This window comes from Pleurodeles waltl, chromosome 6, assembly GCF_031143425.1.
Source record: "Pleurodeles waltl isolate 20211129_DDA chromosome 6, aPleWal1.hap1.20221129, whole genome shotgun sequence".
NCBI lineage: Eukaryota > Metazoa > Chordata > Amphibia > Caudata > Salamandridae > Pleurodeles > Pleurodeles waltl.
The window spans coordinates 197,875,700-197,887,730 of record NC_090445.1 but is presented as its reverse complement, the minus strand read 5'-3'; the positions used below and the strand labels follow the sequence as shown (position 1 = coordinate 197,887,730).

The following is a 12,031-nucleotide window of genomic DNA, read 5'->3' as shown; positions in this document are numbered from 1 at the left end:
CACTCGTCCATTAAAGTTCATGTAGCAGCCATAGCTGCATACAGACGTTCAGATGACACACCCTCGCTCTTCTCTTCTCGGCTGATTAAGAGATTTCTGAAGGGGCTGTTCAGGGTTTACCCTCCTTTCAGACCTCCACCTCCTTCGTGGAATTTGAATATTGTTTTGGCACAACTGATGAAACATCCATTTGAACCGATCCACTGTGCTTCCCTCAAATACTTGTCGTGGAAGGTTGCCTTATTGATAGCTCTTACATCAGCTAGGCGGGTCAGTGAGGTGCAAGCGCTCTCCATCCAAGAGCCATTCCTGCAGCTTAAACAAGATAGACTACTAATGCGCACAAACCCGCATTTTATTCCAAAGGTTCCGTCAGACTTTCACATGAACGAACCTTTGGTCTTCAAGTCCTTTTTCCCTCATCCATCTACACTCTCTAGACGTGAAAAGATGCGTTCAATTTTATTTGGACAGGACTACAGCTTTTCGGCGCTCTAATCAGCTATTTGTGGTGTACAGTGCTCCTAGGAAGGGGTACCCGCTATCCAAGCAGAGTATTTCTAGATTGATCGCCTCTGCTATTCGCTTCTGCCATCAGGCAGCGGGCACACCTTTGCAGTCATCTGTGCATGCTCACTCGACTAGAAAAGTCTCATCGTCCGCGGCACTGTTTTCCGGAGTGCCACTACAAGACATATGTAGGGCAGCAACATGGAAGAGCTGTCATACCTTCACTAAGCACTATTGCTTGGAGTCCCTCTCGCACGGAGAGGTAGCAGTGGGCCAGGCGGTTCTCAGGAATCTCTTCAGGTGAAGGTGAACCATTTCTCCTACATCCCTCCATCCTAGAAAAGGTATGCACATTGAAAAAAAAATTTTTTATCTAAAGATAAGAGAACGCTATCATAATCCCATAAGTAAGCGTGTTGTCAGACATTGATCAGGTTACATTAGTGTCTTATGATGTTTTATTACTGGTTTGTTCAAATTTCATCATGTAACTTCACAGGAATATCTCTATATATATTAGAGATAAGGAGATACTTATATTTTTATACAGTATATATAGATAGATGTGTGTGTGTGTGTAGATATATATATATATATATATATATGTAGAGACATATGTCAGTACACTCATATACTTCATCAATTTATACATGATGATAAGAAGGGTTTGTGGTTTAAGATAACTTGTTTATTAAAGATGTTGTCATTTTACAATGTGCATAGTTATTGCTTTCTACTCTGATTCAAGCATGTGAATCTATGAAAGTTCCAATACTGGAGTAAGAAAATAAGTTACTTACCTGTAACTGTAGTTCTCCAGTATTGGAATCTTTCATAGATTCACATGCGACCCACCCGCCTCCCCGGAGAAGCTCACTTCACCTCTTTCTTTCTATTTACACATATATTCAACATAATATAAGCACTTGTGCTTGGAAAATCTGAGGTGCTAGAGCTTCTCTCAGGAGGTTCTGAAGGGTGCTGTCGCCTGATTGGTGGAGGATCAGGTTTGGTCCTTTTCACAAAATGATTCTGATAGACTATCAAATTGAAGAGGCCTAGGGCCTTTTTCTCTTCAATATGTTTTAACATTACTTATGAAAATTGTACCGGGACTCCCATCTCGACGACGGGGAATGATTCAAGCATGTGAATCTATGAAAGATTCCAATACTGGAGAACTACAGTTACAGGTAAGTAACTTATTTTCTTAGTGCAGGTCCAGGAGGTGCAAGATATTCAGGCATGATAAAGTGGCACATGTTGAATTGTCACATTTACCCGTCTACTAGGTTGACTTTGGTTGCCCCAAGGGGACTTAAGGAACGCACTGCTGCAACCCATATAACAGCTATTTAACTAACGGCTTTGAGGTTCCAGGTCTTTAGCTAAGATAGTCATTCTCAATTACTTACAAAGCACCAGAAATTGGAACTAACGGAGGTAGGTTGGGTTGGCTCAGCATTAAAATATTCTGTAGCGATTCATGGCGCAATAGCCCGGGCTGCATTCTTCTGAAAAACTGCAGCCTATCATTGACTTGTCCTCATGCTGTGTTGTTCTGCCCTTGTAATGCTTAAAATTTGCTTTAATAAAAACAAAATGGATAAAATGTCTATTCCCTTTTAGAGAGTGGCTGGTCCTCCCCTGTATGTGCAGCTGCTTCCTCACCAAGACCAAACCACAGCTATATGTTTCAACGGGAACCCCCAGAGGGCTGTGAGAAGGTTGAAGCTTATGAGGAAACCTTGTAAGTATCTAAATAGGTTTTGTGGAATTTTAAGTGGTACATTAATGATCCTGCTTTTGACACTGCAGATCAGTCTGGATGATTTGCTTACTTTATAGTTAAAAGGAGTTTGTGTTTGTGCATTGTTCATACTGCTAGTGAATATTGGAACCCTCATCCCTTTCCCTATGAAAATCTACCAACACATTGCCTTTTGAGATGAATTGTGTCACTGGTGGGTCATCAACACTGTGGATTCTTCCATCACATGAATACCATAGGTGTCCTCCTGCTGGATTCCAAACTTCAACCATAAATCATAACCAGTGAAGAGAGAGGTTTTGAGTTGTTTTCAGCACTACAGGTAAATATTGCTAGAACAAGTCAGGAGGCAGCTGGTTCCACAAGACTTGGTGCACAAAAAAGGGCCCTCAGTCCACCCTTGGTTGAATTATTCAAGGCATTTCAAGGTGATCTGGGAAGCTGAGCGCAGTAGCCAAGGCAGGATATCTGGAAGCGGTATCCAAGCTAGTCTGGTCCAATAAAGTTGTTAACCCGATGTTCCATACTGAGTGCTTTGAAATCCATTTGCTTCTTACATTGCAGGCAGTTTAACTTGGACAACTAGTCTCATGCTGGATCAGATATCTTAAGACAACTTCTGGCAGGCTACAATCTTCTTCTTGACCTGAAGTTACTTAATGAGGTAGTATTACATAGTTGAAGAATAAAATATAATAGATTGGATAATCTTGTGCTGCCCTTGTGGCTGAAGAAAGTAAAAAACACACAGAATATTTTCAAATGAAGGAAGCATATGGTGGCAACTTTACTGTTCTGAAAATAGGGTGTGAGCTTCTTCAAAGATGACCCTAGTTTAGTACTTTTGAAGAAGGGCCGAGGATGCGTGCCCAGGTTTGAATTGTATAAAGCTGAGGACCATATTGAGGAAGCGCACGCTAGAATCCGTACCTTTTATCTTGTTGGAGTTTATTTTCAGTGAGCTCAGTGCCATCCAGTTGCAGTTGTAGAGTGTATCAGAAGCAGTCCTGTCGAGGCTATTCAGTCTAACCAATATTTGTGTTTAATAAACATATTTATAAAAGGAAAGACTGTTAGAGCGAATTAGAGCAGCAGTTACACAACTTATGAACATAGTGCTTAATTAGAAGCTGTACAGGACACCTGATATAAGTTTCTTAGATACTGATGTGTGAGGGGTTAGAAATACTGCCCGATACCCCTTAGTGCGATAGAATCTGATGCAGCTTAAAGCAAGGGCAGTAACACTATTGACTGAAGACTGCAGAGCAGCCTTGGATGATGGGTAATGTCAGAAGTTCTTAGAGATCTAAAACAAAGAGGGCAGCTTCCTCTGAAATCCTGGGTTGTTCTAATGCCGCTAAATCTGCTACAGAGCAGTCTCAGTACCTTGGGTCTGCCTGAAGGCCATTAGGCTGGCCTATTCACATAGAATGATCCAGTAGATTGGATAACTGGGTGTTGGTGGCTTATTGAAGACTGTTCGTGTGGGACGAAGGGGGAAACATAATGGGAAGAAATTATAACTGAATTTTGGTGCCCTTAGAATGAAAAAATAATCAGAGAAAATTAGAGAGGCCTCCGCAGAGAGACCTGGAGGGAGTGACTGTCCTTTTGCTCCAAGTAAGAATGCTTTTGAGTGGTTAGGAGTGGTACAGATTTTCCCCGAAAAAGGGCTTGATTGATTGCTCTCTTGTACTTTGTGAATCCTAGATGGATTTCATCTCTTAAATCCGAGGCACACTAGGGCAGTGTTGGCCATGATAATTTAATGTTTGCAGATTATAATGGGAGGACATGGTCCAGAATGTTCTTTATACTGGGGATTCATTATCTCTGGATCCTCATCTAAATCAGAGGTAGTAGATAATAGTGTATTAATGAGGTCAGGAAGTGGTTTGAACTAGGATCTAAAGAGGGCTATACATTTGTCAGAAGTAGTGCAATCTGAAGAAGATAGATCAGTAGTAAATTAGATGGTAAAATAGTTTCTTGGGTGCACATGCAATTCCTGTGACAAAGAACAAGTGGATGAATGACAAGACAACAGTAAGCTCTGTGAAAGTGGACTGATTTTTCAGTCCAGATCTTGAAATCCACAAGCAGAATCATATTGGAGTAGATGGCCAAATGGGGTATAAGAACATCTGTTATAAGGTTCACTTAAGAGTGAATGAATGATAAATTTATTGCTCGATTAGTAAAAAACCGTTGCAATATAAAACAAATGTAATACAAATAATAAAATTAACACTTGACTATAAAACGAATTAAAAGAGCTAAACAGCTAAAAATAATTTTTAACCAAAATAAACGTTTGAGTTCAACCTTTTTTTATTTTTATTTTTTTTTATTTATTTTTTAAGGCTTTATTTATGAATTATAGAATAACACATAAAAACTGTACTGTTCATAGGATACATCGCAGCACCGCAGCTTTACATCCCAAATCAGTAAGCATAAGTTTGAATCACAACCTCGGCAGAGTTGCCAGAAATACAGAAGTGCACCCTATACAGAAAATGATGAATTGAACTAACCAATATGGCTGCAAGAATAATTGCCGCTACACACACAATACAAGGGCTACGGAACTATATATCTCATGCACCATATGTGCGACAATGTGGAGCACATTACGGACAAACCAGCGTGGAAAACTGACATTGAGCTTACGTAGTACATCCGAATCCGGGGGGGAACTGTAGATAAGAGTCAGACCGGAACCGCCAACAAAACCTACCAATAGGGAGGGGGGGGGGGTGAAGTGGGAGGGACAACTATTCCCACAATAACTCCACACCCCGCAGGCAAACCATACAGGCAGAAGGAGAAGCGAACAACCACTCCTTAATGACAATCCTTTGGCGGAAGGGGGGAGGGAGGGGCAGGACATTCAAACACTCAATACACACGTTGCCAGCCTCGAATGACAGTTTCCCGTCGTCAGCAAATAGCAGCCCCATCCGAGGAGTCCCCGGTGATCTCCCCAGGGCCCCCCAATAGGGTATCAATCATACCTCTCGATCTCTCCAGATCACGCTCCGCATGCTCATCCATACGTACTTTTCGAAGTCGACACTCCTCAGCAGTCGCCCATTCAATAAGATCTGCCAACCAGGTATCGTGGAGAGGCGGGGACGGGCTCGCACAATGTATCGCAATGCGTCCCTTGGCGAGAATGAGTCCCAGTTGTACAAATCTGTAACTCATTTTACGCCCTTTTTTGGGCCGAGGAATTAAACCAAGTAGGCAGTGTTTCCTAGACACCGCTACATTAATCACTGACACTTCTCTGTGTCCGCACTATTTGGACCCAAAAGGGATGAATCACACTACATACCCATGTCATATGGTAAAAATTAGCCCAAACCCCACCACAGCGAGCACACTGGGCGTGTTGGAAATATTCTTTGGAGGCGGTGTGGTGCCAGGTAAGCCCGATGAATACAAGTCTGTCAGTTTAAATCCTGCATTACTAGTGGCCTCCCGCACCAAGGAAGAAGCTCTAGTCCATTCACTATATGTAAGCGGACCATCCAGATTAGCATCCCAACTGACTCTGCTCCCATTAAGCTTATCTGCCTGTCTTGTTTGACAGCCCTGTAGTGCCTTGAAATTAGACCACGGACACTACCAGGGTCAACAAGAGTTGCTGCAAAGCAAGATTCAGTCGGTTCAGTAGGCAAAAAGGTCCAAATCTCATGCACAGTCTGCGAGAGGCTAGCATATTGCAGAAATTTACCTTGGTCAATTCCAAAAAGGGACTGCGCTTCCTGCCAAGTAATAAACACATTATTTTGGTGCAGATCACCAGCAGTATCACAACTGCCATCCTGCCACCTCCCGAAATCTAGTGTTGCTGCAGCACTGGCAAAGGGGTGCAGCCACCACAGCCGAAGCAAACATGCATATGGCGCTTTACACAACACCTTCACAATGACCTGCTCCCAAAAATGCAACACCTGCACAACCAGGAAGGGGATCCCCGATGGCAACCGAGATCCACTCATCAACGAGCACAGTAATCGTGACAGACAGAGCCATCCAACAGTTCTTTCTCCCAGTTAGAGCCGCCGTCACACCACAGGGCCGCATATTGCAGCCAGCAAGCCACATAGTAAAAGTACAAATCGGGCAGGCCCAGTCCTCCGTCAACCAGATCCAGCTTCGGCACATCCATGCGAACTCTAGGCCACTTACCCGCCCACACTAGGGACAGAAGCAACTTATCAAGCTGACTAAAAAGAGATAATGGCATTACACAGAAGTAGTTCTGTAACATGTACAGGCATCTCAGAAGGAGAATCATCTTGCAGAGAGCAATTCTGCCCATAACTGACAATGGGAGGGAGGTCCAGAATTGGATTGAGGCACGGAGGCCATTGATCACATTGCCCATATTTAAGTCCTATTGCAGTAGGGGGGAGTGTGTCACCCGCACGCCCAGATACTGAAATGACTGTCTCCCACTCCAAATCCATCCTTGGCAGCTCCGAAGCAGCCTCTGCAGATAGCCCCGCCATAGGGAACAATACCATCTTCCGTCGGTTTATTCGGAGTCCCAATACCCTACCAAAATCATCCATCAGTGTCAATAAGAGAGGCACTGAGCTCTTCGGGTCCGTAACATACACCAGGGCATCATCCGCATACAACAATACAGTGTGTGTTGTTGCCCCAACTTGTATGCCCCAATTTCGTAGGCGTGTTTGCAATTGTATAGCTAGGGGTTCCATTGCTAGAGCAAACAATAGTAGGGATAGGGGTTACCCTGTCGAGTGCCTCGTTTTGTCGAACATTTCGGACACAATCGCCCAGTACGAACCCGGGCACGCGAAGACGAGTAGAGCAGATGTACCTATGACAAAGTAAGGACCCAAGCCCATCCTATCTAGGACGGCCCATAAGTATTCCCAGGACTGGGTGTCAAATGCCTTTTCTATATCCAAGGCAACCAGTACAGCGCAAACAGGGAGCCCACGCGTCTCGTTCATAACATGTGAAAGTCTCCGCAGGTTCATGTGGGTCCCTCTTCCAGGGATGAACCCACACTGATCACTCCCCGCCAATGAGGTCACCACTCGGCCCAGTCGCATTGGAAGGACCTTAGCAAGTAGTTTCACATCCACACTTAACATAGACAGCGGTCTATAGGAGCTCTGGTCAGCGGGATCTCACCCAGCCTTAGATAGCATAACAAGCAATGCTTCTCTCATCCGCTGCGATAGCAGCCCCCCCCCCCCACGCGCCTCCTGAAGCATTTCCAGTAGTTTAGGGAGCAGTGTTGCGGAGTATGCACAGTAAAACCCGACTGGGAGGCCGTCGGGTCCCGGCACCTTCCCAGAGGCCATGCCACAGAGGGCCCCCTGGAGATCCTCCAGGGACAGCGCAGCCTCCAGCTCTGCCACCGGAGCGTCCATGAGCCTAGGCAACCGAAGGCTATCTAGGTATTCCCGCATCTGGGAGCTCATGTTGCACCGCTGAGAAGAATATATAGTCTTGAGGTGCTCCAGAACGTTTGAGTTCAGTCCTTAAGAGCTAACCTGCAGCAATTTTCCCAAGTCCGGTTTGTTCCGTTTCTTACGGAGCAGTTGTAAACATTTTACCCCCTTACACCAAAATGGAATTGACTCGCCCTTGAGCCAAATTATTACTGCCGGTCTACATGAGGGGATATTATTAGCTATAAAATCATGTTTTAACAATTGTCTTCTTTCCAGACCTACAGCGGGACAAATACAAAAGGCATGCAGCAAAGATTCTTGATTATAACCGCATAGGCAGCAGTTTTGGTCGATATGCTGGCCTTTCCATGAAGGCCGAACTTCTTTGGTGTAAAAAAAAAAAAAAAAAACATACGATATAGCAGAAATTTGATGTTTGTTGTGAACAGAAAAGTGGTTGGCCAAGTACCCCTGTGGGGACAATGTAGTGTAGGACCCCAGGACTGCCCAGGCATGCCGTCTTTTGGCCAGAATAGCTTTGTCTTTGATGAGCGAGGGTGAGCGAACAGTAATGTTAACTAATCTGTTAAATTCTGCCTTCCCAATGTTACGTTTCCAGACTTCTTCCATACCCAGGCCAATGATAACCTGGCTTAGATAGCTTCCCCATGTTCCTTTCATATTACCAAATTGCTGCGCCTGCACTTCTTGCCAGCAGGAGTAGAGTATTGAGGAATCCTCTGCCGCATGTAACGCCCAGGATTCTTTTAGAAAGGTGCACTGGCACTGGAAACTTCTCCACTCTAACCTGTGCCAGGGAGGCATTTTTCGGGATGTTAAAAACAGCCTTGAATGTTTTAATCTGACTGGTATTCAGATCATCGATCTTGCGCCCCTTCAATATTTCAGACCCATATGAGATGGCTGGAAGCAGCTGTGCAGACATGATATTTATTAAATGGGACCAGTTTGCGCAATTTAGCTTCTTTTTGAGCAGGTTAAAGCTATGTTAGTGAGTTGGCCTTTGCCTTGATCAACTGTAGTTGGCGCTTCCATTTCAGGCGTGGTTCAAGATGGCACCCTAGATATTTGTACGACTGCACCATCTCCACTTCTTTTTTTCTCTCCCAGGTACCAATTTAATTGTTTATAATTTGCCCCAAGAAACCTAATCAGTTTAGTTTTATCTAGATTAATTTCTAGGCCTTGCTCGGCTAAGTGCTGATAGAATTTGTTGCAAACCTTGGGGGGTATGGCTCAGCAGGACGATGTCATCTGCATATTTTAAGCACCCACTTTTTTCTGAACCCAGTGCCGGGGGAAGACTATTCACTTGTACTAATATGCCAGCAAGGTCTGCCAGGTATAGATTAGAGAGTTGGTGCCAGAACACAACCTTGCTTTAGGCCAGATTTTTTAGGTATTCTATTTGTTAATCTTGAACCGTCTCCGATTTTAATCTGGACCCAGGTATCAGTGTAGAGATCTATAATAGCCTTCAGTAGGCTTTTCGGAATACTCCATTTAGCCAGCTTAGCCCACAACCTTTCCCTGGGAACCCGGTCAAAGGCCGATTTGAGGCCAATAAAACATGCATAGAGGCCCAGCTTCTTGCAACTGGCTTTTTCCACTATAAGGGAAAGTGCAATTAAATTTGATGACGTTCCCATTCCTGCCCTGAAGCCTGTTTGAAACCTCTGGAGTAGCTTATTTTCATCAGCCCAGGCTTAAAGATGCTGCAGCAAACAAGAGCCGTATAACTTGGCTTCTACATTGGTAAGGGCTATTAGCCTATAATTTGAAGGCAGAATGGGATTTCTGCTTTTATAGATGGTGTGTATTATACTGCCTCTCCAAGATTCTGGGATCCGGTTGAAGTGGGCGATAGAATTGACGAGTGGCAGAAAGTATTGTTCCCAATATACTGAGTCGGCTTTGAAGATTGCATTCGGAAGTCCATTTGGTCAAGCTGCCCCTTCGGACTTCAGTTTCTTGATCAGACCGATTAGTTGTGCTAGCTCCCAAACTTGCTTTTGATCATCCTTTTCGGCAGTATCTAAGATCCTACCCTCGGCTTGGAGATTTAGTAATTGATTATTACTTGTCGATGGTTCGGACCCCATCCCTATGGGAAGAAGCCTGGCTCTGCCTTTTGACGGCTTGGTTGTCAGCCCATACAGACTACTGACATGGCCCACCCAGGCTGCTTGAGGTCTCCCACAATGGTGGTGCCTGCTTTTCCCCACTGCCAGGTCGTTCACTAACCCCCGAAAGAGCTTGCTATTTGACATTCGGCTTGCCCATAATACTTTGGACCAGGCATGTTCCTGATAGCTTCTTTTTGCGGACCAACAATCGAAACAATACTTTTTTTCAATGTCCATAAAATGTGATTTCCTTCGTCTTCTCCCCGTTGGATTGCTTTCACCGTTTTCCTGGTTTGACGCGCAATTTGTAATTTCTGGTTGCGCAAAGCCTTGTTGAACCACGGTTGACTAACATGGTCCCTGCTTGGTACGTAGGACGATCCCTGGAAGGTTGAGTTAGAGGAGGCCAGGAATTTTACCAACAAGCCACAACATAGCATGTCCCAGTCTTTGTTCCAATCCACGTTGAGGGTCGGCTCCTTTTGTTGCATATCCGCAAGTGTTTCTCTTTCTCCCAGGGCGCCAGCCTTCTGGTACACCTCATCCATTACTGATGCTATCCCTGTCTCATGCCATTTCAATCTTTTAAGATTAAACAACTCTGGGGGATTTATTAAATCATTAGAGGGCTGTAGCAACTCGGGTTTATATGCTAGTTCCAATGTTTGTGGAAAATGATCTCTCTCCGTTTAATTTGAAAATTTCTTACCAGGACCCTAGCAGAGTAATTTATGAAGGTGTAAACGATGGTCGAACTTTTTTTCCCCACTTACAAAGGTAAAAGAAGCCGGAAAGTCCTTTTCACTGTTTCCATTTAGTAAGGTTCGACCTAGTTTCTCTAGCCGATGTCTGTGGGCGCTTGCACCTTGGTTCTTTGCTGTTCCTCCTTTTGGGGGCAATAGATTAAGATTGAAATCACCACTAATGATGAGTGTGGACTCCTGGTATTGTCTCAGTATGGTTTTTATGAATTCACCCAGAGTTTCCAATTTTCCCCCTTAAGAACTTTTTTTCGGGTGAATGTACACATTTATGAGGATTAGATATAGTTGGCTGCACTGTGGTCTGCCTAATGTGATCTTAGTTGCCTGGATCCAGTTTGACTCTATCGATTGAGGTTTTGTGGCATATGAGGGCCGTGGAAATCAAGGTTGCCAGGCCTCCCTTTGCATGGTCGTATTTGCTATTGGGCCTTGCTGGAATGTATGAGGCGTTGAACCCAGACACCGCAATCAGGTCTGTGCATCAGGTTTCTTGGAGTAGGATAATATCGTATTCCTGGAAAAAGGATTGTACTTCTTGATCATGTAAAAGCGTTTGAATACCATGGACGTATTTTGACATATGGACTAACTGCACCCTGGTTCCTGACCTTTTGAATGCTGTCAGGGACATTTTTGCAAAATAGAAGGGAGAGATTCTTTGGAGGCCCAAAATATGTGGCCTATTCCTGTTTCTCCATCATGTTCCACAAGTGCTAAGGTTCCCCTTGCCAAAGGGATTGTATCTGCCTCTGTCGCCCCTCTTAACACTGACTTATTACAGTTCCTGGGGCCCCGCAATGGACCTGGGTAGCGAGGACTGTCTATTTGACGTAGTTCAGTGCCCCAAGATAAAAAGGTTTCGGAGTATATTAGTTGCTGCACATGGCCTGCTGTAGACCCAGTGGTGAGTGTGGCCTCTCAATTGCTCCCAAGTGGATGGAGTTTAAATCCAACAGAGAGCAGATCCACTGATGCGATCTGGGATAGGCCTCTTATTTCCCCAATCAATTTAAGAATGTTTCCTCTATTCATGGTGTCAACATTTCCCTCTGAATTAAAATGGGGAATGAGAAGTAGTTTATGCTCCTCTATATGCGTTGCTGCCAATGAGACATTTGTAAATGCTTAATTGCTCTGGATCGAGCGCTTATGACCTTCATCCGATGCTGCGGCAGATAGTTTGACTGCATGCTCAGGCTGGATGAACTCCATTCTTTCCCACCTTCTCATAATCGTGATTGATATCCTCTGTTGTTAAATGCTGATGTTCTACTATGCCATGAGACTCTGTGACTATTGGAGAATTAATTCCCTGGCGTACATAACCTGGTAACTGGTCTTTTATTGATCGGCTTACTAATAGAATATGACACTTTTGCAAAGTTATTTTTT

The 12,031-nt window shown here is 44.2% G+C and overlaps 1 protein-coding gene across 3 annotated transcripts in view; it reads left to right on the top strand.

The window, feature by feature from the left end:
• Positions 1-12,031, top strand: part of FAM117A (family with sequence similarity 117 member A) — a 161,961-nt gene that overhangs the window by 134,594 nt on the left and 15,336 nt on the right. For all 3 annotated transcript variants that reach the window (XM_069237800.1, XM_069237802.1, XM_069237801.1), the window contains one exon: positions 2,140-2,260. In XM_069237800.1, the coding sequence (XP_069093901.1) occupies positions 2,140-2,260 (121 nt within the window). The remainder of the gene's footprint in view (positions 1-2,139; positions 2,261-12,031) is intronic.